This window comes from Pangasianodon hypophthalmus, chromosome 24 (genome assembly GCF_027358585.1).
Source record: "Pangasianodon hypophthalmus isolate fPanHyp1 chromosome 24, fPanHyp1.pri, whole genome shotgun sequence".
Taxonomy (NCBI): Eukaryota; Metazoa; Chordata; class Actinopteri; order Siluriformes; family Pangasiidae; genus Pangasianodon; species Pangasianodon hypophthalmus.
In genome coordinates, this window is record NC_069733.1 from 9,410,048 (window position 1) to 9,436,751 (window position 26,704).

The 26,704-nt window shown below is 39.3% G+C and overlaps 3 protein-coding genes across 5 annotated transcripts in view; 1 reads left to right on the forward strand and 2 right to left on the reverse strand.

Annotated features, from left to right (window-relative positions):
- adgrv1 (adhesion G protein-coupled receptor V1) overlaps positions 1-14,949 on the reverse strand; it is a 131,437-nt gene extending 116,488 nt beyond the window's left edge. For both annotated transcript variants that reach the window (XM_034299190.2, XM_053228924.1), the window contains exons 1-2: positions 14,524-14,949; positions 948-1,135 (exon numbers count right to left, since the gene is read on the reverse strand). In XM_034299190.2, coding sequence (XP_034155081.2) covers positions 948-1,133 — 186 coding nt within the window. In that variant the 5' untranslated portion in view covers positions 1,134-1,135; positions 14,524-14,949. The remainder of the gene's footprint in view (positions 1-947; positions 1,136-14,523) is intronic.
- Positions 14,950-18,100: 3,151 nt separating this feature from the next.
- Positions 18,101-24,054, forward strand: lysmd3 (LysM, putative peptidoglycan-binding, domain containing 3). 2 transcript variants are annotated; one of them, XM_026931309.3, is made up of 3 exons: positions 18,101-18,252; positions 21,286-21,556; positions 22,285-24,054. In XM_026931309.3, the coding sequence occupies exons 2-3, from the start codon at positions 21,293-21,295 to the stop codon at positions 22,948-22,950; spliced, it is 930 nt and encodes a 309-aa protein (XP_026787110.1). In that variant the 5' UTR covers positions 18,101-18,252; positions 21,286-21,292; the 3' UTR covers positions 22,951-24,054. The 2 variants fall into 2 exon arrangements, with proteins under 2 accessions (XP_026787110.1, XP_053084981.1); XM_053229006.1 differs by lacking the exon at positions 18,101-18,252 and adding an exon at positions 18,270-19,006.
- An 89-nt stretch (positions 24,055-24,143) lies between these two features.
- polr3g (polymerase (RNA) III (DNA directed) polypeptide G) lies at positions 24,144-26,672 on the reverse strand. The gene is made up of 7 exons (XM_026931311.3): positions 26,438-26,672; positions 26,127-26,256; positions 25,815-25,883; positions 25,681-25,740; positions 25,546-25,607; positions 25,216-25,335; positions 24,144-24,286 (listed from the first exon to the last, which is right to left on the reverse strand). The coding sequence occupies exons 1-7, from the start codon at positions 26,546-26,548 to the stop codon at positions 24,200-24,202; spliced, it is 639 nt and encodes a 212-aa protein (XP_026787112.1). The 5' UTR covers positions 26,549-26,672; the 3' UTR covers positions 24,144-24,199.
- Between the last annotated feature and the right edge of the window lie 32 nt (positions 26,673-26,704).

Consider the following 26,704-nt stretch of genomic DNA (forward strand, 5'->3'; position numbering starts at 1 on the left):
ATGTTCTGTGTTTCCTTGTCACACTTTTGATTTGATCCGAGTCTTAGGCATGGCTTTATTCTTGACCAATAATCTTTTTTTCTTATTTTTTTATCTATCAGTCTGACTGTTTGCATCTTCAGTGGGTTTTGGGACATTTCTTTTACAATTTCTCTACAACAAAATAGTATTTCAAGATGTTAACAATGAAATGTGCGTGTATCTGCTACTAGACAACAACCCAAAGCGAGCAAAATCAAGAGAATAATAATTTTAAGACATAATGTTTAACATTAACAGACAATTTCACCATTTTTGTGATAATGAAGGAACATTTGTGGAACCTATCACACTTTTTTTTTTACCTCATTGTCTCCCAATTTGGTCATTTTGCCAATTCCCATAGCATCTTTTTGAACTGCTGCTCATGCTACAGTACTACACAGCTAGACACTTGGAGGAAAGAACCTCCCTCTTCTGCATACAAAAGCTCACAGACATCCACGATTGATTAGTTTCACTCTGATAGACGGGAGAGAGTAAGTCATCCTCCCACCCAGACAGCACAGCCAGTTATGCTCTCTTGGTCTCCTGTCCACAGATAGCTGTGGCATCGTGGAGAAATCACGAACACTTTACTGAGGGTATGCAAAATTTTGCATTCTACTTTATCTATAATGTGAATAAATAGACTCCTAGATCAGATCTTCCTGACTACTGCAGGACACAAAGAAAGTTCCTATATCTTTTGTTTTCCTAACAGTCTGAGCATTGCTCTAAAATACCTCAATGTGATAACGTCTTAAATAATTATTATTTATTCAGTGTGGAGACCAGTATTGATACCACACCTTCACACCTACACTTGTAAAGTCTCACTTCTACAAGACAGCACCAACTACTCGTACTACTACTACTACAGCTAGAATTACTTCTCGCAAAACCCGATCCGGTTCGGAAGAGCTTACCAGGACTAGAGCAGTGACATTGATGGGGTCTCCGACCCTCTCCACCACTAGGCGTACTATAGCTCTGCTGCTCTCATTCACCACAAACTCCGTCTGGCCCTGGAACCTCAGCTCTGCAGACTCTGACCTGGCACCGGGGAAGAGGAGCACCAGGAATAAGCCAGCTAGAGCCAGGACCCCTGGCATTCCTGCAAAATGGAGAGGCATACAGGTGTTTAAATAGCTGCATTATAGGTAAATATCTATAATGCAAACTTAGATATTTATAACAAAATTAAGCATTCTTAATCTGATTTTTCTAAAAAGCATATTATCATACTGTACATATCAGTGTATAAGAACTACAATGAATTGTAAAGGTGCTAATATTTGTGGAGAATTTTAAACCTTTTTTGGACTGAATGGTAATATTTGGGTTTAGTTACAATTGGACAGGACTATCATAATCATGTGGCCATTCCATGAAGCATTATTCAAGTCACATTTAAGATTAAACTAGCATCTCTTATTTGCTTTATTATGTGTGATTATAACAAGGTCATTGAATGCATGACCTGCTACAGCCTGGTCATGTTTATTGTGGGTTTTTCTTTCTGTACAAGACAAGAAGTTAATCACGTCTCATCTGTCAGTGGGATCTTTTTCCTCATTTGGTTTGGAAAAAAATGATGGGGTTTCTCTCTTACTTTAACTAGTATATTTGGCGGCTACACGGCAGTTGTCATGGCTAGCAAAACAAACAGATTAAAAAGTGTGTGCGTTCGTGGGCTGATTTGTGGGCATCTCCTCATTCATGTGCTCGCATTGGTATGAATGAGTGCATGTATCTTATTTATTTCTGCAGCAGGGAGATTGCTTAGGAAAGTTGGACTTTGGAAATCTCCACTTCTTCATATGTTCCATTGCTGGTAGATCATTTGGGGCTAATTTAGGCCACAAGGGTATTCAAAGCCGAGGGGCTTTCATCAAGGTGCCGTGCTAGATGATTCTGCTTATGCTATCTTGTATAGAACTAGTGTGATTTTAGACATACTGGTAGAGGTACTTTACCATTGAGAGGGATGACTAACTGCAGCCATATTTTGATATTTTATTTATCTCACATTTGGTTCTGTGTGATTATGGTCAGCACATAGTGAAGAGAATTAGAGAGAAAAGCCTCCTATTGAGTAGTCACTTGAATATGATTACTGAGTGTATCATAACTCTGTAATTTACATCTAATATCTATATTTCTTTTTTGGGGTGAAAAAAAGATAGCCAGAAGTTATTTACATCCATGTTAAGGCAGAAATATATACTGTAATACAGGGGTCATCATTTTTATTTGACATGGGGTCAAATTCTTATGGAGCAAATACTGTTTGGACAAAAGAGTACCACCACCCCCACCAACCCACCAGACTAAACACCTCAATACTTCACATAGTTTAACACATAAACAGACGGCCACATTTACACTGCTAATTCTTGGACACTCGTATCCTCTTATCACCCTCTGCTGCACATCACACACATTAACATTGCTAATTACAAGGGTTGAAAATAACAATGTATTTGTAATAGGGTATCAACATTCAATGGTTTGAAATGTTTCATTTTGAAAAACAGACCAAGCTTCCATTTCATGTGCTCTTCTGAAAGTATAGCAATAGGTATAGTTGCCTTGCACATCCTACCCAATACATTACATTTGATATTCGGCCACAGAAAAAATGTGGTGGAAAAACAGAGCCGAATGTAACACCATGTAAAATGTAAAATCCATGCTGATGAAAATCCATGACACTTGTGCAACACTTTTTACACGAAACATTCAGACTGAGATGGTCATCTTATTTAAAACTGAAGGTGTGTTGGAGAATGGGTTGGTGTCAGAGAAAACTCGCTTGGATGCATCCCATGGGCCACTATCTGATGATCCAGGCTGTAATATTTAGCCTTTAGTTAGCTATCATAAGGATCCTGGTGATCCTAGTGAGTTTAATTACATAATAGCTAGCTTAATGTTGCAAATGCAATCAGCTACTTGTTTAAACAATATAAGTAAGCCCAAGGCTAGCTAGTTAGCTAGTTATGGAACTTGACTACTGGTTTACACAATATAATAGCCTACTGTTTACTAGCTTGCTATTGCTTTAATGACATGATTGTTAGTGCAGCGCCGTGTTTAGGTAGCTGGTTAGCTTAAATAATGTCGCTAAATGAAAATGTGCCAATCTTGCACTTCTTTTCTTTTTCTTTTGATTTCTGTTCTGTGCTTTTCATTTCGTTTAAGCGAGCAGATGTTCTGTACAGCTAATGCTGTAGGATGGACATTCCAAAAAGCAATATAAATGATAATAATAATTGTAATAATAACAGTAATACTTTGGTAATGCTATTCAGTAAACCAATTTCTAAAGCCTTTATTTCATTTTATTTCATTTTTCATTTCAGTCAGATTTCATGCCCAAAATTTGACAGATTTCGTTGCAATCCTGGTTAAGGGGCTAAATGGTATCATGACCTCAGCTGATGTGTTTAATATGAATATGTTAAGAGACGCTAAAATTTTCTCTGTGCTTATGTTTTGTCTGAATAATGGGGTATACATTCTGGAATAGACTGGACCTTTTTATATAAAAGCCTAAACAAAGCCATAAAACAAAATGAAATGATCAGTGCATCTTCAAATGGTTTAACAGTCTTTAAGTCTCTCAATGTCACATATTTATATCATGCCAAGATCACGAGACATTTCAGTCCTGTCACTTTTGTAATGGTTCACTGGAGGTAACCAAGCCATTCTTCATCAGAAAGGTCACCATGGGAGCTTCACCAAAGCTTCTTGACACTGATAAATAAAGACTCTGTGAGGATCTCCTCATCGTCTGCCAGCCCACCACAGGACATACTGGCCAGAGTCACATCAGACACTTTATCAGTGACCAGGAGGCCCTCGAGTGGCCAAGAACCTGGCAGCCTGGCTCTTTGACTGACCCCAGGACCAGCTATTGTGCAGATGTCTTAGTGTGTATGAGAAAATTCCTGAGATGCTTCTGCCAACAAGTGAGGTCAACATGGTCCCTCACAAGCAAGTATGACAGGTGGCATGAGCTGTTTTCCATACAACTGTTTCCCAATCCTAGTCCTGGAGTACAACTGCACTGCACATTTTAGTATTCTCCCTGCTATAACACACCCAATAACTTCAAGAAGGGCTTGTTAAAAAGCTGATGAGCTGAGTCAGCTGTGGTGGGTGTAGGAAAAATACTACAACGATCAGTGTAGGTCTACCTCAGGACCGGGATAGGGAAACACTGCTGTACAATTATTTGATGGCTGTGGGCTACTACAGGTCTGCAGACAGTCAAAAAATACAAAATCAATGCTTAAGACCAAGGCAAACAACAGAGGAGATCTATTCAGTGGGTGGGTGGTTGAGACTATAGTTCTTTTATCTCTCTCTCACTCTCTTTGTCTTTTTCTTTCTTTCTTGACAGCTAAGAGACAACCATTCATGCACAGCCGCACAAATTACTCTAGCTTCCTCTACGTCCTTCACTTTCCATTGCCGTATGCTTCTGAAGATTTATATCTTTCTTTTTTTTTCAGAAACAGTGCTCTGGAATTACCACCCTCTTTTAAAAATGCCTGCTTGCTCATGCCAGGAAACTTGATTACAATGGCCTCAGCACTTTTTTGTTAATGCAGATTAAGCTACTTAATTCAGAAGATTAGCAGATCAAAGTTTGCAGAGAAAACACCCCTCTGGGTAACTCTAGGGGGTTGATTTTTACATAAAATATATATATTAAAAAAATATTGCCATCCTACGTAATAAACAGTGGAAGGCCTTGACCCTAGGGCCCTCGAGGGTGACTTGGTAGCAGGTTCAAATGGCAGCCACGGCCGTAATGTAACTGAGACTTAAGCAATTACACTAGATCAGCTGGCTGAAGATGTGATGAAGTGTATGGTTACGACCTTGCTCTGTAGCCCAGTGCCTGCCTCTTGGGTTACCCCTAGGATCTGTAATCTTAGCATCAATTATTCAATCACTAAGCCTTCACAGCCAGTGCTGAGCAACCCATGTGTGTGGGTATGCTCCAGGATGCTGCTGCTCACTTCAGGTAGGGTGTGCATGCTTGTAAAGGACAGACACAAGATTATGCTCCCTGACTTCAGAATAATAGTATGCAAGTGTCAGATGATATGCTTTGATACTGTAATGATCATGCACAGTTCAGCCACATACAACCAAATGCAAGAAACATAAAAATTCCATAAAATTCCATAAAAATGCCACATCACGCTTAATCTTGATTTAAAGTGTTTTGCAGAATGAAAATTACAGACGTCTTCATCTCATGGTGTCTTTACTTTTGTAAAAACCTGACCGATGAGGCTGTGGCAAGCTTGAGCAACTGACGAGTCAAATAAGTCATAGTGCATAACGTGCATATGGAACCCATAATCGCCAAATCTTGAGACTTGCGCGTGAGACTCGGCAATGATAAGGGAGTTTGTGGCTATGTTTTTTTTTCTTAAAGCAGGCATATAGAGTCAAGCTTTATTAATACAAGTGGTTGGTCTATCAGGTAAGTGAAACACCAAAGTACAGACCAGATCTTGACAAAATAACATAAAATGCTTAGATGTCTGCGGTGGAATATTATTGTAGCTTGAGGTGCCAGTTGATCTCTGGCGATTAATCCTTGCACAAGGTCTTCTAAGGTTATGTTGGTCAAAGCTGATCCTTGGTGACTCAGCAACTAGAGGCTACTTGACTCAGCCTGTAGTAGCTGAACATTGTTATCCCTGCTGTTGTATCCCTCTGATTAGAAATTGATGAGAGCTAAGCAGATTCATAGCACTATAAGCAAGACATAGTCTATACAATTGAAGCATGACAAAGTCTATACAATTGGGGCTGTTTAGGACATTGGCATCTTGATCCACCATTGAATATCGCTGAGCTTTTGGAACTGTATAAAGCACCATGTGGCAAAATCAACTGGGATTCAGGTTTGACCTCCATCTGTGCCATCAAACCCTGAGAATGCAACTAATTTACTTCTTACTGGGAAAGTTGAAGGCAGTAGGCAGTCTTACATCCAAATGTTGCTCAGATTTTTAGCAAATTTTAGAAAGATGTGCAAAAGACAATACGAGTCATTGTACTTCAGGGATGCCAACACTGCTAACCATGAAAATTCTCACAGGCAGTGAAAAAAAAACTTTTTTACCACAAAAACTCCAGCGTATGTTGGTGGACATTTTTTCCCAGAGCTTTGTGCCAAGCAACAGTATAAAAAAAAAAAGCAAGGCAATAGTCTGGTGTGACCACTATTTAATAATAATCAGCTCCTCCCTTGTTTACTGACCAATGAGACCACAGTCCTGCCTTCTTGTTTTTGACCGGCTCAGAAAACAGCCCCTTGTGAATTCACAGGTCAAAAATTCACCTAGACAAAGTCAGTGCAAGGTGAAAATAACCACTAATGAAAGGAATTGTGTGTTTTTACAAATGGCATGTCCTTTCCCCTTCAGTGAATTGGCTTTTCAGCAACAATTTTACAATTATACCACAGATGTTGACACCTCTGACACCTACCACCTCAATTCCCTCAATCTATGTGATATCTAGGCCTTTTTCATTCTCTTATTTCCATCCAGGTTTTCTCATGCTCTTACTTGAAATTTACATGATGGAAACCACACCACTGAAACATTTGTGCACTAACTCTTGGATATATAACAAAAATAAGACACTCTCATTTCTCATGACACGCTCTGTTGCCTCAGTAACCAGCCTCTTTTGGGGGGGCTCTGGCAACCCTCAGAGCTGATCTATATGGAGGTCTCAGAAGCCAGTAATTGCCACTCACGCTTCCCCTAATGTATTTTTAGGTAAGCTGGTGTACTGGGCATCTTGCGTTTGGGGGAAATTAAGAAATTTAATAATGGACTATGGCTAAAACATACATCATTAAACCAGTGAAAGAGTTTTTGTAACCCCTAAGGTTTCATCAGTTAGACACTAATTTGGCAGAACCCTGCCCAAAACATTCTTATTTTTGGACCATATAGAGAACCTAGAATTAGAGCGCAAGGGGGAAAAAAAAGTGTGAGTGCATTTGTGTGTGTTTGTGTACGTTTGAATACAGGGAGTGCTGAGAGGATTGAGTGGGAGCAGATGTCGTTCTGTTTGAGGGGCATAAAGAGGGAGGAAAGAGAACAAAAATCTTTTCTAGAAATGCATGAACAACTCTGTCATATATCGTCATATGGTACTTTTTATCCAAGTGTTTCACCTCCTTTGTAAGGACTAAATGCCAATCAAGCGAAGGGGAATGGGAGAAATACAGGCTACATTTTGAAGGGATTGTCTCTGGTTTGCTCTCTGCCCAATTCCGCTTGTTCCAAAGGCATCTCCTATTCTTGTTCCCAAAAACACAATGACTTTTCTTTGCTCTCAATTTGTGAGCTGCGAACACAAGAAAGGATCCCATTGAATTTCACATTGCGAATGCTCCTGGAGCCGCAGAGCTCCATGACTGATTAGCTATTGTGACAAACAATGTCTGGAAGGGAAGAGAAAACTACTTTTATAGGATTAAACAAGGGCCAGCCTCACAAATGGCAGCCTGCATGAGGAAAAAAAATTATAAAGCTTATTACTTCATCAGACATAGCCAGTTGAGCCTGGCTGAAATGCTAATTGCCTTTCTTTGTAGCTGCACACACAGAAGCGATGGGTGTGGAGTGTGTATGTGTGTGTGTGTCTGGTGAGAGAGACAGAGAGAATCAGCGGAGTAGAAGGGAGCACTCGATTCACTGACCACCACACAAAAACGTGCAGACTTTTTTCCTTCTTTTTTAAACCAAGAATCTCACTGTTGTGTTCTTTCTTTTCTTGCAACATTGTTTTTCTTTTTCTTTTTCTTTTTTTTCCACTCCAACGCCCCTTTTTTCCACACGAGAACTCCTCCTAGCCTGAATCAAACCCCCATTCAGACAGTTAGGTCTCTTTCTCTCACTCCGTCTCCCCTCCAAGACCCCTTCAGCAGAGGAGAGGTGTGGGAAATTCCTGCCGTGGTCTCTTCAATCTGGCGAGTTTGCCAGCGCTCGGACAGATGGCTGGATTGAGGATGGGAAAAAATGCCTGAGCAAGCGGAGCCCTCTGAGCTGATTTAAAATCAGGGATAACTTCTTGATGACTGAGGAAATAAGTCAACACTCCTTTATTGCCTCGAAATGCCATCACCTGTTTTGTCATTTAGTCTGACTCACCAGTAATGACTATCCCTTTCTATAAAGAAGGTCATCCTCTGTTAACATGTGTTGTCAGAGGAGGCAGTAGCACTGAATTCAGCACTCACTGGTCAGCGCGGGTCTTTGCATGATCCCGGATTCAGTTCAAATCCTTCCACTTCAGAAATTCTTTCACCATGACGAAACACAATGGGGAGGAACCTTTCTCGTGGTGGGAAGAAGAAAGAGCCATAGAGAAAGGATGGAGAAAGAGTGGCTGTGGATACCACAGCAAAAAAGGGACAATGCCAAGGAAAAAAAAGAATCCAACCTCTCCTTTGAGCTTACTGTTTATCTCTGTGGATTCATAACAGTTTCAGCTTTGTGGTTCGCTAATCCCTGAGCCCTCCATCCATACTTGCAGATTTCCAAATCACTGGCGTTTGTACCCTTCACTACAGAACTTACCTCTTGTGGCTGAAGGGATAATGCCCTTTTCCCTGTGATGGCAAATAAATGAAAAAAGAAAATGAAGGTGAGGGCCAGAACAAGTTTGGCTTCATGACCCCCTCTTCACCCCTCTGCATTAGGACACTAAACCTGTTACGGTTAGGGTTCTATATAAGGGAGGATAGTGACTCCTTATGACTTTTCTTGAAATCCAGCTGAATCATTTCAACTATGAGTTTTGCATAGAACATGGTGGAGAAGAGTGAAGAAAAACAAGTACAAATATATGAGAAGAGTACATCTAGACTTCCACTATTCATTCATCTTCAGCTTTATCCCTCAGGGTCATGGTGGATTTGGAGGCTATCCCAGGAACACTGGGTGCACGGCAGGAATACACTGGATAGGATGCCAGTCCATTGCAGTGCACCATGCACAAACACATTCACACACTCATTTACATACTCATTCACACCTAGTTATTTAGTGTAACCAATCAACCTAATGAGATATTTTGGGAGATGGAGAACCCATAGGAAACACACGCAGACATGGGGAGAATATCCACAGAAGATCAGGATCAAACCGGTGACCCTGGAGCTGTGAGGTGGCATAGCAACCTGCTGTGCTACTGTTCTGCCCTAGACCTGGATTTATATATACTTCAGTTGTTATGTTGAAAATATTACTATGCTTTTTATTCATGAAAGGGAAATTCAGTAAGGTAACCACCAAAATGACCACCAAAAGTACTTTTTTTTAGATTTATATGTTTATGTAGCTTTATGTACACTTATATTAAGTAACAGTGGGAAGAGATGGCTCTTGGGCCATTCATCAGAAGATTATGAGTTCAAATCCCAGCACCACCAAGCTGCCACTGTTAGATCACTTGTAGAACTGCTCAGCTGTATCCTGTCTCAATTGTAAGTCTCTGTGGATAAATACATCAGCCAAATAATTAAAATGTAACTGTGTGCATAGACCAGAAATGCTAAGAAAACATTTTTATTCCCAGAAATACAACAGAAGAAAGAAAGGCAAGGGAAAGTAATCCATGCCCTGTGTATTTACTATGAGTAAACACTTGTGATCAAGCTCAATAGAAATCCTGCTTGCTGCTGGACATGGCTTCATTTCAACTGATGTCACAGGTCACAGGTCAGTGCTCTAGGTATAAAAGACATTTTTTTTTTTTTTTTTTGAGATGCCCTAAAATAAAAATTCAGGGCACACCGTATCAAAACCAAATTGCCTTTCTTTCTTTCTTTCTTTCTTTCTGTTTACAATTTCATTAATTATATGTAGATTTTAATATGTACACTGATTTTTTTATATAAATATTCATTTATATGTTTTTGTATGAAACTTAATTAACAAACTCCAAGGTAGTGAAAAATGTGACTGATATTCAATCGGTTAGTGAGTACCATGAAATGTTTAATAAGATTTGAATATTTGCTGGAGGAGAGCAAAGGGAACAGTGTCTGGAATTAGCAGTTCTATTTCTGACTATTTCTGACAATTTTAATGATTTGTAACATGTTATATTTCGAAGTCGTACTAACATTTACGCTTAATACATTCTGTTCTATTAACCTTACTAAATGATTGCAGTGAAATCAGTTTTTTTGTACATTTTCTGACTTTTCCTTTTTTTTGACTCTAAACTTAGAGGAAAATACTCTTCCAAATGAACTCTATAAATGATATCAATAAAGACATGTAAAAAAGTTAAGCTAGTCTAACTAAGACTAATGACTAGGCTGTCTTTGATTTTGTAAGTGGAAATTAATTTGTATAAAATCCTTCATTGGACCCTTCACAAATATTTTAAAGGAATTCTTCAGGTCACTATACAAACTCAGTAACTATTGCTTAAGAATGACTCATTAAGAAGGGATTGGGAAAGATCTCTTCACTTAATGTTCCCAACCAATATTTTCATTCCTAATGCTTTTTCTTTTAAATCAGACATGCACTTTCTAAGAAAACAACTTTGGGTCATTTCTAAGTTTTATAGTACTAAACTTTTTATTCTACAGTTAAATAAACTGAACAGCTTTGTATGATAATTTCTCATTTCTTTTATCTTCACTTGACTGTTTCGGGAATAAACATTTTCTAATATATTTAAACCCTTTCTAAAATAAGACGGCTTCTAAAACATTAAGAGGCACTTGGAAAAATAAAAATATTGAAAGTGTACTGTCTTAAGGAAAGGAACTTGGTGTGTTATGGTCTGTGATAGCTAGCATGGCACAGGTTTAGTAGGAAAGGTACAAAAATAATAACAGTGACAAATATTCAGGAGTCAAGCACTTAACATTCATCATATAGATATTTCACACAAAATGCTGCTTGTGTATTCAATAACAAGACGCAGAGTAAAGCTCAATGGCATATTCCCACTGCGTCGCCATTCTGCTCCGGGTGCACGGTCTTTGTGGAGTATTTTCACCAGCTGAATTCATCCTCTCCCCAGAGCTCAGCGCCTTGCGTGGCCACTTTGTTTTAGCGGAGGCCCCAATCTGGTGGGAAAGGAGGATCCAGATTGGAACCCTGCTATTTCGGTTCAGAAGGTGTGGAAATCTCAACCAGACTGGAACTAATGCCAACTTGAAAGTGCGGTCAGTTTCTGAATTGTTTCTTTTTGGGCGATGTGAGGTTTTGCGTCATTTATTCATCAATTCATACTCATTACATCAGAGATTGACAAGGTGTCATTTTGAGTTTGATTAATGTGGAGAAAAAAGAAAAAAATAATTTGACACTATGGTACTACTATGACTATTATACTATGATACTGCATTATTAAATAGGCATGTGGCTATAAATGCATGTGTGAAGGCTTAAATTAAAAACTGTGTAGAGATATTATTTTTTTTTTTATCATATCTCTACATAAATGGCCTTCCTATTTTACTCATAAATGTCAAGAAAAAAAACTCAACAGACATCACATTTAGCCTCACTTTTAATTTCCCTCAAATAATGACTTAAACATATGGATTGGCCAAACTATCCATCCATTCATTTTCTTTACCGCTTATCCTACACAGGGTCGCGGTAAGCTGGAGCCTATCCCAGGGGACTCGGGGCACAAGGCGGGGGACACCTTGGACAGGGGGCCAGCCCATCACAGGGCAGGATTAGCCAAACTAGCGCTAAAGAAAAAAAACATGTAGTTGATGTAGGATAATAGAGGTGGTGAGGAGATAGAAAGTCAGCTTGGTGAATAGGTAAAACATCTTAAAGAAATTTCTGTTGTCCTCCACAGTGCTGGAGCTTACACTAGCCTTGGTAAAAGACGGCCCAAACTGGCTACTTCACAGCAAGCGAAGAGGAGCCATTAGCTTAGCCTGCGCTACTGTGCTGTGTAGACAGCGCTTTCTTTTGTTTCAGTACACCTGCTGCTCTTCCATCATGTGTGGCCCTTGTGTGGTCTGTTTATGTCCCACAAACATCAATCAGAGTCTTAGCACCTCATCAATGGGGGTGCTGTTTATGGCATGTCACACTCTGGCTATAGCACAAAAGTGTAACTCAATGGCTCAAGACAAACCGAGAAATAGTGAGTAGTTACAGTAATACACATACATGCAAAAAGCACATGATCACAACCAATGACAACAGTAGGTAACAAGCTAGCACAACGGTATTGCTAATAAATTTAACTTCACTAACATTGAGTCATTTGTTTCAACTCATGATGGAGCTGTGATGCTAACCTCCTGTTAAAAGCTAATAAATAAAACTGACCATGTTACTTTTCCGTAACTGGCTGATGATTATCCAAAGTGACTTACAACGGAGACAAAACACAATTGTTGAGTAGAGGATTACGGGTCTTGCTTTCAACTCATGACTTTCTGAAAATCTTAAAAGCCAAAGCTTTAGGTTTTGAGAAAATAAAGCTGTCCACTTAGGTGTTCTTGTATCTCACAACCCATGCCGCCTGCTAGTAACAACACCACCGCAGACTCTAAACAAACTGAATAAACTACATAGACTGAACATATTAGCTAATTCTCCCCCAAAAGCATATAAACACGAGCTTACTATGGCCTTCAGGAAGCATTGTGGTTTAATATGTACTGGTATTTGGACTTTTTTTTAAATTTTCAAGCCAGGTCCTCCACTTACTCCACTGTCGTAACCAACTGTCACAGATACTAAACATTGTACGGTAGGCCTACATATATACAGTATGTTGCAATAGCTTCATCATATTGAGTCAAATCAATTTGATATGTATAGGACTTTTAATAATAGACAATGTCACAAAGCAGCTTTACAGGAATCTGGATGTAGATGTCGATCCCTAATGAGAAAACCAGAGGCAACAGTAGCAACGAAAAACCCTTAGACGACGGGAGGAAGAAACCTTGAGGTGACCCAAACTAAAAAGGGTTCTTCTGAGCGACATCAGATAACGGAATTATAAATCATTACTCTGTTTTTTTAAAATAAAACTGTCAAACAAATGTGTTGAAAGGACGTTCAGTATGAGCATATTGTAAATAGGACTCTTGGGATGAGCACAGGACAGTCTTTATGATCACAGCAGAAGTTCGTAGGTACAAACTCCACACGCTAACAACTTTTATAGAAACAGTAAACACAGTAAAACAGGTTCAGATCATTAGTCGATGATACAGTAGCTGGAGGACAGGGGATAGGCAGCTGAATCATGACATTATTAGTTCATATTATTTTTTTTTCCTCTCTTGGTGATATAAGGAGTGTTTAGAGGCAGGCAAGCCATTAATAGTAATGCAGGATTGTGAACAAAAACAACTGTAAAACTTCAAATTGTAATGTGAATTGTAAAAGTGTTCATGATTGGTGCAAAATATGATCTAACAAGGCTTTAAAAAACAGAGGCTGTCTTTAAGAAAGAAAAGTGAAAGAAAAGAGTAAACACAACCGGACATTTCTGTCGAAAAAAAAAGCAAAAAAAAAAAAGCGAAAAGAAAAGACATCTGTAACTGGTCTTAAATAACCAGCATAACAAAAAAATAAATAAATAAATAAAAAAAAAATTGTGATAAGGAACGAGTGTGACCTATGACCCCGTGTCCTGCCCCCGCGCGCAGCTATTAGGATTACACTAGCGCCTAAATCACTCTAAAATGGAGGAAACGGGACAAAGAGAAGCCGCCTCAAACCCTGTGTGGAAAACAGGTGCGTGTTCAGAAAGTCACTCAGTGGATTCAGCAGCTAAAACTCTTCCATGAGTGTAAATCAAAACGCCTGAACATGACCTAAACGGTTTATGGTGTGACAATTGAGTGTTTTTAAAGGAGGTTCCCTGTTGTTTTAGTTGAATGGGCGCGCGGGGGAGAGACGCACAAAGCGCACCGTCCCTGCAAGGGCGCCGCCGAGTAACCATGGAAACGCCAATCAGATGGCCTTCCATCACCAATATTATTCTATTCCTCGGGTTCACGCGCCTCGCCATGGGTGACCCAAAGTTACACTGCTCGCCAAGGATATACCTCTTTATATACATCTACTGTAAGAGTTCATTTAATATGATGCTTTAAAGGAAGAAAGAAAGATGCATGTTATGCACGTGAGACAATCACGTGCATCTACTATTGTTTATTATGTAATTGCATGCACTGTGTAAACTGCAGCTTATGGCATTGAGAGCATTAGATTAGAATAATGCAATGCAATGCAATGCAGCATTAGATGATAATAATGCAACCAGTGTGTGTTCAGACAGGACGCAGAGGCTGAGCTCAGAGGCTTTACTACGTGTTGCACATGGGTACTGAAACAGGAATAGTGTCATGACGCGCTGCTTTTAAAGTGCATTCCTCTTCAAACACCTGTTCAGCATCCAGCTATCATAAGATGATGAATTATGGGTACTCACCTAATACCTTGCACTAACGATCCGAGGTGAAGAGCAGAGGATGTGGAGGAGTTCAGCGTGCATGGGGGTCCTCACACCAAAACAAGCGCGTGTCCGTGTGCGCGTGAGCTCACGGATCATCCGCGCATTCTCACTGCGCTTCAGCCAAACGCGTGTGCTGTGTCCAGGCAGAAGAAAAAAGAAGCCAAGTTTCATCCAGTCCAAATAGGACAGAGAGTAGGAAGGATAGTTGGCAGTGTGTGACTCCTTGGTGTGTGTAAGTGTCGGGTGGAAGGTGGTGGGAGCCGCGCTGCCATGCCGCGTCTCCGGACTGAACTCGGAGCGCACTTCAGCAGCGCAGTCTGCTCACACACGGAGACGTGCTAATCGCATTAGCACCAAACAGCTTGCAACAGCTTCAAACAGCTACACACAGCTACAGCTCCACCCAGCGACGCGTCCCGCTCAGCCCAGGGTTTGGGAAGAGACAGTAAACTGTGGTGCACCGCTCCCGAAACGGGACATTTTTAGCTCAAAACTTTGCCGACAGATTGGTGTGAGCGCACTTCCCCTTCCAGCCAGAGTGCTCAAGCTCATCCTTATCAGCAAACCTCAACTGTCTGGTGGTACTGACAGTCATCTGAGGTGTTCCTTATTTTTACAGAATACCTGGAAGCACGGATGGGACCAAAATGTCCCAAATAATATAAAATAAATAATAATAAAATAAGACATGTTATTATTATTATTATTATTAGTAGTAGTAGTAGTAGTATAATACTCCTGGCAAAATAAATAAATAAATAAAATAAAAAATAATTAAAAAGGGCCTAGCCCAAAAATGGCAAAATATTAAGCTTTTAATGGTCTTAACAACAAATCATTGGTCAGAAAATTAGCAAGAATGAAACAAATAGATAAAGGAAGTTAGATGGGCTGCATCAGGCTTGGCCCTTGTTTATTTATTTTGCCCAGGTGTATACTACTGCTACTACTACTACTACTACTACTACTAATAATAATAATAATAACATGGGATAACATGGGATAGCTTTTCCCTTTTATTTCTTTATATGTTTAAGTCTTATGGCCCTTGATGGGCTGCATCAGGTGTGGCAGATAATAATGAAATAATGAAATCTTTTAAGAAAAAAAAAATCCCAGAAGATATTTTTGGGATTTCCAAAATTTCCAAATCTACACCCAGACATTAGTTTGAATTTTACATCAAAACGTTTAATCATTATCATGATTTTACCTTTGCGTACAAGAAGAGTATATAAATGAATTTCCCTGTTTTTTCTTTTTCCCAAAACAGGTCAGTGCAGCAAAAGTAAACGAGAAAATGGTGGCACAGGAGGTCTTAAGAGTGCATTTGTTTATTTCTTGCTAATTTTCTGAGCAATGATTTGTTGTTAAGACCATTAAAAGCTTAATATTTTGCCATTTTGGGCCCATTTGTTTTGCCCAGCAGTGTAGTGTTGTTGTTGTTGTTGTTAATTATAGGCCTACACATTTTCCTAATCATAAAACCTGATCTCAGGTTACTGTCTGAGTTTCCGTGTGGTGTCCTTATGGTGTCCGTGTGGGTTTTCTCTCGGTTCTCTGGTTTCCTCCCCCTCCCAAGAAAGCATGTCAGAAAGTGGATTGGCTACTCTAAATCACAGGTTCCAGTCGACCCTCTTCCTGGACATTTCAGTGTTTTCCTACTCTAACACACCCAATTCAACTCAGGAAGGACTGTTCATTAGCAGATTAGTAGAATTAGATGTGTGTTGGAGCAGAGAAAATACTAAAATGTGCAGGACAAGGGGTACTCCAAGGCCAGGGTTGAGAACCTGTGTTTTAAATTGATCCTGCATGAGTGTGTGTGTGTGTGTTCATGTGGTCCTGCGATGAATTGGTGTCCCATCCAGGGTGTATTTCCATCTGGATTGCAGTGTTTCTGGGACAGGCTCCAGATCCTCCAAGAACCTGACCAGGATACAGTTCCATGTATGGATGGATGAAGGAATGGATGAATCAATGAATGAGTTGGATCAGATAGTAGTTATTATTAGGTCTGGTCTATGCCCGAGCTCGGAATGACGACCTAAATTCTCTAACCTCACAACATGTACATTTTGCAAGGTATTGATTCATACTGAAAATATTTTTTTATTTTATTTCTCAATATTTTCAAAATTTATTTTACTTTATTTTATTCTTACTTTATTTCTTATGTGCATTTGTGCCTTGCCTTTTATGTATGCTGCTGGAACACTCTAATTTTCCCTTGGGATGAATAAAGTGTTATTTTATCCTATCTTATCTTTACTGTATTCTGTCTGTAATCTAAGCCCCAGAGGACCCACGTGTATAAGGTAGCGTGTGCCAATACCTCCCCCTAGTGGAACATTCCATCATTACAGCTGAATAAAACGCATACTGCCATTCCTCTGCAGATGAGAAGTACTTCATATCCACTACAGAATAGGCAGGGTGTAATTTTAACAGCAGATTTGTAAGAATTTGGTGCCTTTATTTATGCATTCCTGAGCTTAATCCAGATTTTAATAAGGTTTGCTTGTGAGCAAATAACAAACATAGCTGACAGTCAGATAACATTATATAACAAATAACATGCACGTGTTCTCCCAGTGCTCCGGGGGTTTCCTCCGGGTACACCGGTTTCCTCCCCCAGTCCAAAGACATGCGTTGTAGGCTGATTGGCATTTCCAAATTGTTTGTAGTGTGTGAATGGGTGTGCGCTTGTGCCCTGTGATGGATTGGCACCCCGTCCCGGGTGTCCCCCTGCCTTGTGCCCCGAGTCCCCTGGGATAGGCTCCAGGCTCCCCACAACCCTGTGTAGGATCAGCAGCACAGAGAATGGATGGACGGATGGATGGATAACATGCACAGTATACAGGTCAAAGGAGGTCATCATTATGATTTCATAACCTATTTAACCTCCCCAAATGTTAACTGTTTGGTGTTACTGATAATCATTTGAGGCATTCTTTATTTTTTATTAGTTTTATGGAAGCACCGTTGGAACCAAAATGTCAGAAATAAGACATATTATTATTATTATTATTATTATATATTATTATTTGTTTTCTTACTTATTTATGTCACATTTTATTAGCTGCCAGCTGCCATGGTGAGAAACAGAATTAACCAATCAGAATCATGCATTTTCCCTGTCTCTGTTTGAAAGCTACTAATCAGCTAGATGCACTCTGAGCTCAGAGATCTGAAGGGTACGTCTGTTTTTATGAGATAAAATGTAATTTTCCCTGCAGTAGCTACTAGTATGTTGTTTTAATCCTTTTTTAGTGGAAGTGGCATAAAGGTATTTTATGGTAACGTTATTAACATGGCAAGATTGGTTGTCCTGTCTTAGTAGATTAGGCTAAATAACTAATTCTTACCATCACCACAACTTCTACTACTGTGTGGCATCCACCCAAGATCACACAGTGATTTTATTTGGTATGTTTCCTTATGCACCTCCAAATTCATTCCTGACTATCTATCTATCTGTCTATCTATCTATCTGTCTATCTGTCTGTCTGTGTAACACCTTCACACATCCTCTCTGACCTGCAGCATGTGCTCGGCCCCGCCCACTGCTCCATACGTCATGACGCCGGGATTGTGTTGACGTGGCGTAGAAAGCTAGTCGGCTAAGCAAATGCACACTCGGCGCTTTCACTAGAGAGAAGAATGGCTTAGCTAAAAACCTGTGAATTCATCTGACTGTATCAGGTACCAGTTATTTGTTTGTATGTTTCACAGCAGCTGTTTGTGTAAATTAGGGTTTATAATGTTGAAATGTTCTGATGGTGAGTAAACTAAGCTGAATAATCTAACGCTAACAATGCTAGCTAGGGATATTGGGGCTGTGGAGCTAAAGTAAACTTGCATGACGGAATTAGTGATCTTAGCAGCGAAGTGCAGCGGCTAGTGTGTGGCTAGCGTGCGGCTAGTGTGTGGCTGGATATTTCTCTTAGGTGTTAATCTGTATGTAAATGTAATTACAGTAACAGGGTTGCTGATTGCTGGGTTAAACAGGTTTGAGGGCCTGTAGAGCTGTAGAACCTAATGCACCGTTCATGAGACCCGATTTGCCTAGATTTCGTTAGCAAACATGAACGAATTGAATCGCGTTGGATTGTGTTTCCGGTTTGTTTTTAGAGCATCACGGGTGTTACGTGGGGTTTTGTTTTAAACTTGAGTTCAGCTCTTAACGACGTCAGCAGACGTTATGACGCCACACTGAACTTTAAACAAGGACTCCACTGGGCTGAAATTTACATTCTCTCTTATTAATCCCTGTATAGTTTCCTCCAGAACTACCTTTTTCTTTCTGACATGTAAATAAATAATAAATAAATAAATATGTGAAGAATACTTTAAGCTTTGGCCAAGCACTCTGGCAAAGCTAGAACAGCTACATCAGGAAGACTGAGCTGATCAATATTTCAAGCTGTTCAGTGGATCAAGGCAATTAAGATAAAATGTAAGCTTACAAGTTATTAGAGGGTGTTTATAATATATAACATATTTACAAAGGGAGGTATCATTTTTAATTTTTTAGTATTAATTTCTTAATTAACACTGTTTGACCCTTCTTACATTATGGGTATGAGATCTTTAAAGTAAAGCAGTGCTACTTATTTGGTATTAATTTTTATACCACAGCCTTGTTAAAGTCTTGTTAAATTCAGATTGGTGTGAAGGTGTTGATTGATTTTCTCTAACAGCACAGCTCTGACAGTAGTAATTCAAATCACACAATCACCGCATTAACATATATGATAACAGGAACCAACTTGTCTCACGGATATTCCACAACAGTAATGTAACTATAAACGGTTAAAAAGCATGGTTTGTCATTCATTACTAAATTTTATGTAAATATAATTGTTTGACAAATTGCTCTGGTGTAATTACTTTGAGAAATATCAGGCCATATCACACCGAATCATTGTGGATTATTTTCCTGTAACAGCATTCCTTGACATGTTTTAGTCCTTAGCTATTATTATTATTATTATTATTATTATTATTATTATTATTATCATTATTGTGACACTGTGACTTTAAGTTTAGCCAACCACTTTATTTACTTCTTTATTTCTGTGTTATTTCTAAACTTATCTGGCGTTTGTTTTTGGTCAGTTGGTTAATAAACAGTTCTGCATTACTGTCAGATCTTTAAAGTTATATGCTTGCTTGTGTCTTGCAAGTTGCCGTAGATGAAACATCAATAAACGGAAACTAACAGTAAACTAATATTCCTTATTGCTGGAGCAATTAGTCCAGATTCAACTAATGACCAAAGTCAGGGTTAGTATCTTTTCCCTTAGTAAATAATATTTGTTTATTGTGATGTACTATCTAGGACCCAGAACTAACGGAGCTGCTCTTGCTAAACACTCAAAGAGAGAAAAAGCAAAGGTTATGTTTTATCATGTTCAAACTCTTGGATGATGTGAGTTATTACATATATGAACTGACACTGAGCTGAAACCCACAGATCTGGAATAAACCTGGTGAGAAATCCTCTCTTGCACAGCCAAGTGCAAAGGTTTGCATTTCCTATGTTTTCTTGGCTAGGACATGTGGGTGTATTCTGTAACAAGATAACCAAAACATACGGCGCAGTGACCTGAAAAACTGTCTGAAAAGAGAAGTCAAAGATTTGGCATGAAGCACTCAGTATCCAGCATTGAAGAATTGAGTGCATGAAGTATATATTTTTTTCTATTTCAAAATTTGTTCACATTTTTAGTTATAAAGGTTAAGGTTAGTGTGCAGAGAGAGAGAGAGAAGATAAAATAGAAGAACAGCTTGTCATTTCCTGTTACTTGGTAGATTATTAGATAGTCTATGACAACTTTGGGTTGTGTAACAAAAACTCTCTCCATGTTTACTTTAAATCAGTGTTTAAAACTGGTTACAGCAAATGTGAAGAAGAACATTTGGCCCACTTTGGCCAAGGAATTTGGCAGCGTTCGAACAGATAAGTCAGGAAGACTGAGGTGATAAATTTCACAGCTGAGAGGATCCAAAAGCTGCTCAGTGGATGAAGGCGGTTAAGATTATTAGAATTATCAAAGGACAGTTCTAACACATTTAGAAAAGAGAGATGCAAAGTTTCTAAAGAGAAATCAGTTTCTTTTTTTTTTTTTTTTTAACTATTAAGTAAGGAATAAAACACTTCAAGACATGCTGTTATAGGAAAATAATTAACAACAGGGTGGCGTGTTGATTATTTTCCAGTAACAATTGTTTATTTGGTTTATACCACATAAATTAGTCAATGATTACATTTTTTATTTATTTAACACCACCACATCATACTGTTTATCCATTTATAGTTACTTCTATTGTTGAGGAACGTCTGTGAAACAAGTTAGTTACAATTATATAATAGAAACTGAAACAGTCGTTCCCTCACCAACCTCTATTTTTTTCGGTCTTGTAGTTAATAAAACAACAACAACAAAAACCCCACAGTGTATGATACAAAGAAACCAGTAGAAATGAAAATGGAAAGAAACGGTAACATACTAGAACGAGCACATTAATATAAGCTTGTGATTGGAAGTACAGCTGGCACTACTGTCAGAGCAGCCGTTGTAGAAAATAAAACACCTTCTGACCAATCAAATTGCACAATTAAACAGTTCTGTGGTCTATCTTAATATATGCTATTTGACCATTGTCTTAATTATGTAAATTTCATCTCTAGTGTGTGTGTATGGTCCTTTACGCTTATGCTTTTGCAAACAGGGAGAAAATGACTGGAAGAAACCAATATAATGGCTTCCAGTCAGCTACGACGATGCAGCCTGCAACTGGGGGTCACACTTATATCTTCGCGAACAATTCAGAGACGGAGTGCTCTGAGGAGGATGGCGAGAGCTACGAGCTCCGCTCCAGAGGCAGGGAGAGGCTCCGGCGCAGTACCTCCAGAGAGCGAAAGGATGACATTGTCTACGTGATGAGGGATGTTAAAGAGGGGGACACGTTGATTAGCATTTCACTGCAGTATTTCTGCTCTGTAAGTCAACACTACGGTGTCTTTTTTTTTTTTTTTTTTTCTTTTTTCTGTGTAGAAAATATATTGATACATTGATAGTTGTACTCGCAGGCTGATAGCAGCATCCAGTATCATGTGTGCTGTAAGTCTAGTATAAGCTTTAATGAACAGACGACTCTGAGAAAGTATCAAAAGGAGGAACTACACCATATTCCTTCAATACAAGTAAAATAATAAAACATTTGCTGTTGGTATCTTTGAGAGGGTTTGAGAGCGGCCGATTTGCACGCACACAGAGCAGTATCAGTGAGTGTGGGCATTAAAATGAGCGTATGGTGCCATGAATTCTGTGCACGCAGAGAATTCTGTGAGTTCTGTGAGCACCGAGACACACCCTCGCTTGCCAGGGACTACACTTTGCTCCAGAGTCAAGGTGCAGTTCATGGCACCTTCCGCACATTATTAATGGCCACTCACTGATACAGCTCTGCATGCTCAGATCGGCCACATTAAAGATACTGTTTAAAAGCCATAACATCTTAAACATTGCTAGCAACACACAGCATAAACAGAGAGCTAAATAAAATGTTCCATGATGCCCCGATTGCTTAATACTAAGTAGGTTACTGATTTTGTCATCAGTATCAGTATTAAAGAGTACTAAAAGCATACTGTGTCTGCGGAGAAAATTGGTATCGATGCATCCCTAGTGATGACTGTAAGTGACTTGGTTTGTTGCATTGTCTCAGGTCGCTGATCTAAAGAGAGCCAACAATCTCCTGACAGAGCAGGACTTCTTCGCCTTGAGGTCCATCAAAATCCCCGTGAAGAAGTTTAGCTTGTTCACAGAAACACACAGCACGGCTCCCCACAAAACGAGCTCGCCCAGCGGTGTTCGCAGAGTCCTGGAGATCCCGCCGAGCACAGGTTCCACAGACTTCCCTCCGTCTTCTTCCTCCTCCACCGACAGCGTGGAGTGCTTCCTGCAGGAGAAGGACAAGGACATTGAGCTTCTGGTCAAATACTCCAGCCCGTCCAGAAGCAGTCTGAGCGAGGTGGTGTCCTCGCTGAGCTCCCAGCAGCCTGTTCAGGGAGAGGCAGAGCGCAGGTCATCCGCGAGGAAGGACCCGTACTACGGAGCGGACTGGGGTATGAGGTGGTGGACTGCGGTAGCCATTATGCTGGTGGTGGGCATCGTCACACCGGTGTTCTACCTGCTGTACTACGAGGTGCTGATGAAAGCGGACGTTAGCCACCACACTACTACAGAGTCCATCAGGCCCGAGCCTACACTCTCAAACTTTGGTGGTGCGCCTGCTCTGCCAGCAGCTAAGGCTGTTCCTCACCAAGATTCCCTCATACATCCAGCTGTTGAACATCCAGCAGCTGTTCTGGGACAGGAACAGAAAACGTAGAGAGGGATGATGTGGACCAGTGTGTTAGTTTGAGGATTTTTCTAAGGACTTGTAAACAAAACCACTTTTGTAGTGATAAATGTTTGACCTTAAAAAGGACATGCTCAATATTTTTGAACCACTTCACTACGGACGAAGCAGTGATTTTGTGAACAAGTGCTTGACGTGCGCTACTTAAAAAGGCTAAAATTAACTACTTGTGTAAGCTTCTGGAGAAGATGAAAAGTGTATCCTCAGTGAAATATATGGATGCACAGTAATGCCGTCTTGGTATTGGCATATTATTTTACCAATACAATTGGTCTAGACCTTTCTCATCACCATCAAACTCTTAAAAATAATGTTCTCAAAATAATTCAGTTATTAGATTGAACAAGCTGTAGCTGTGAAGATAATTATTGCTTTAAGTCCACTTTTTTGCATTAGGGCTGTCCTGTTGTGAATCGCCTGGGCGTTTGGTTCAAATCTATTGAATTCATCCTTTGAAATGAAATGAATACATGTTCTGTGATGCAAGTCTCAAGCTGCCATGCCATAACTGCACTTAATTGGGCATTAACAGTGCCATTGGAACTGCTCTGGCACAAAGTGTGAACTAGCTCTACCTGACTCAGTCCTTTAGGTAATTTCCACAGGTTTTTTTTTTTTTGCACAGTTTTTACCCCGTGTGTGACGAAACCGTATTAAACGTAATATTTGCCTCAGCATTGAGCACAAATGTGTATTCAGAACGTCACACGGATGACTGATTGTCTCTCTTGTCAGGGATGTGTATACACACACACACACACACACACACACACACACACACACACACACACACACACACACACACTAATTTATTCTAGAAAATGGTCATAATTGCAAAAACAGTATTGATGGTGATTTCTTTTTAACTTTGCTTGAAAGGTCTGTTTGCCAACTACAATGCTGAAATCTCTAACTCTTGACAAAGTGATGTGAACTCTTTAATACTTGTGGAAATTCAAGTTGTAATCTCTTTAGCCATGACCATTTTTTGTTAAATGATGAATTTGAGCAGTATGTGCCTTCAGCCTGTAGAATGTAGTTGCAGGTTGAAAATAAATGAATTATATTTTACTACCTTTTTTTGTACTTTAATGTGTAGTTGTAGGTAACAGAACACAGATATAGGATGTGGTAATATTTAAATTATCAAGTGCTTCACCAGTAATATTTTACAAGTTCCCTTTCTCCTTTGAAAGCCAGTATCTTCTCTGGTCATAAACTAATATGTGGCTTCGTCCATATTGTCATCGCTGCCTGCTCCGTAATCATCACCATCTTCGAAGTAGTTATCTATGTAGTCATTCTCCTGACAAAAGAATATCAAGTTTAGTTTCTCAAAAAGACATCATTACCCAAGTGACCAGTATTCTCCAATATACAGTCTTGTAGAGTGTGATTAGCTAATAATAGTAGCCAGAGTTTAATATTGTCTATTGTCTATACTCAGTTCAGTGAGCTTTATTGGCCTGACAGTTACGGCAGTTACAGTACTGCCAAAGCAAAAATCACATACAAATAGAGCAAAAAAAAACAAATGCTCCTATACAATTACTCAGTGCAAAATCAGACAGGGCTGTGTGTGTGTATCATTCGTCCCTCGGATTGCTACAGGCCGAAAGTTACTGTGCTGCGAGAGTGCTGCTCTCTTTCTGCTCTCCTAATACAATAAGCAGTAAATGAGATTTGGTGAGAGTGTAAATTTGAGGATGAACATTATAAAAATTTAGAGTAGATTTGCTGTAAATGGCTGGATTTGACACTCTGTTAAGACGTTTGTACTAGCACTCTAGCCAATATTTTTATATAGTGTAGCATTGGCTATTTCCTGTGCCATCCAATCAACTCCAAAATTATTAGCATGTTTCAAAAGAATGGGCAAAATTGATTCATATTTTGAGAAATCCAAATCATTCTCAAAGTACTTGTTTCTACAATAATCCTAATTATAGTATTTTCTCTATAGATTTTTTAATAGCTCTCGGGGGGCCAATGACTTTATTAATGTCCCATTTTCCTTGGGTATAAATGTGAGCGTAGATACTATAGGTAAAAGCCTTTTGTTTTTCACAGCCATAAGAGACAGTCCCAGGCATAGAATTTCTTTTTTTTTTATGTTTCTATCTCCTTATGTTTAAGCTCAGATTATTAATCGTCATATGTGTTTCTCAGTTTATAGTCTGCTTTTTGCTCATGTCTGAATTATCAGTTCATTGTAAGATCTAACCATTCTTTTACCTCTTCAAGCTCTTCTTCATCATATTCGTCCCCTTCAACTTCTTCCTCATCACCCTTTTTTTGTTCCTTTTCTTCCTTTTCATTCTCATCATCTGATTTATCACCCTTCTTCTCAAGCTCCTTTAAAATATACAACCCAAATGTGGAATAGGGAACATAAATACATTAATTCAGCTTTGGATTTAAAGATCTCCAATGAATAAAAGAAATATTTAATTTAATTCAGACTTCAGGGCTACTGAAGCATACAAAGTATTAAATCTCTGAGGTTTTCCCTTCTAAGAGTGTAGGTTTGGTATAAAAGTGAATTGGAAATAATCATAAACTTACATCTAGTTTAGACAGCAAAGCCTCCTGATCTTTGCTCGAAACGTTTCTAGGTTTCTTACGATCTGTAAATGATTTTCCATTTTTATTTAATAATGACATACAAATCCATTAATGTGTATTCATCTGGAAATTTACCAGTTTTCTTTCTTATTTTCCTCTTCTGGGGCATTAGCTCCTTTGGAAGACGGTTCCAGTCTGCAAAACAAATTTAGGCTAAATGTGTAATTACAAAATCACATCATAAGCTCCACTTATAGTAGAGATGTTACCTGGTGTCCATTCTTCATCCTCAATTTTCTGGCATTCTCTTACATATTTTTCTTTATACCGTTCCACATCTGAAAAAAAAAATGACAAGCACCATGACTCTTTTTTGTTTTTTTGTTCAAATTGTTGCAAAAATACTTGAGATCTTTTCACTTAAGTCTGTAATGAAAATGGAGGCTAATATCCTTAGGGGTGTGCACACCAATCCGACTTAATGTGTTCCATGTGTGGGTCAGTGAGCAATCTTAAGTGCTGCTAATGAAAGCCATGGCGCATTGTGTTAGTGTGATTTAATCTGCGAGGACACAACCCACCACTCCTGCCTGAGCATGGCTTTATGTTGAAAGGTAGGCCTTTCATTCTCCCCCTAATCTCTTGTTTCAAAGCTAACATGTAGTCTTCATCCTCACCAGCCTTTAGAGGCACTGGTTTAAACTCCATTTGCTGTTGAACACATAAAATACAGTTTAGTTTTGCTGCATGATCCATCACACTGTGTGGCCACAAAGAGAGATACAATGATAGAGGGAACAAACATATCCTAATACTGGAATATTAAGATACAGGCAATCTCACAAATGCCCACAAGAAACTAGTACAAAGTAGAATTTTCTGAACAGCTCACAGGAAATAAGGGTTGTGGACCACGCTGAGTCTCAGGCATGGATCCTCTGGTGATACCCAGTGCCTCTATGCTGAATGTAAAAGCTGCTATGCCTCTGCCTTTCCCTGCCATACTTCTCTTTACTCTGAAGAGCAATACTGTTTTACTGAGACTGCTGATACAAGATACTGTCACGTTTACAAAACAAACCTAACAGACTGGTTTATTTCTAAATAGAGCAAGACATAAAAGACTCCTGAACCTGGATTTCAGACCGCGCCTGGCGGT

Coding starts and splice junctions, on each gene's coding strand:
- lysmd3 (XM_053229006.1), top strand. Junction 21,557..22,284: donor CACTGCAGTATTTCTGCTCT/GTAAGTCAACAC, acceptor GCATTGTCTCAG/GTCGCTGATCTAAAGAGAGC.
- polr3g (XM_026931311.3), bottom strand. CDS start 26,548: ATGGCAGGGAAAGGCAGAGGCATAGCAGCTTTTACATTCAGCATAGAG. Junction 25,884..26,126: donor GCCATGCTCAGGCAGGAGTG/GTGGGTTGTGTC, acceptor TTTTTTTTTCAG/ATGTGGAACGGTATAAAGAA. Junction 25,336..25,545: donor CTTTGCTGTCTAAACTAGAT/GTAAGTTTATGA, acceptor TATATTTTAAAG/GAGCTTGAGAAGAAGGGTGA.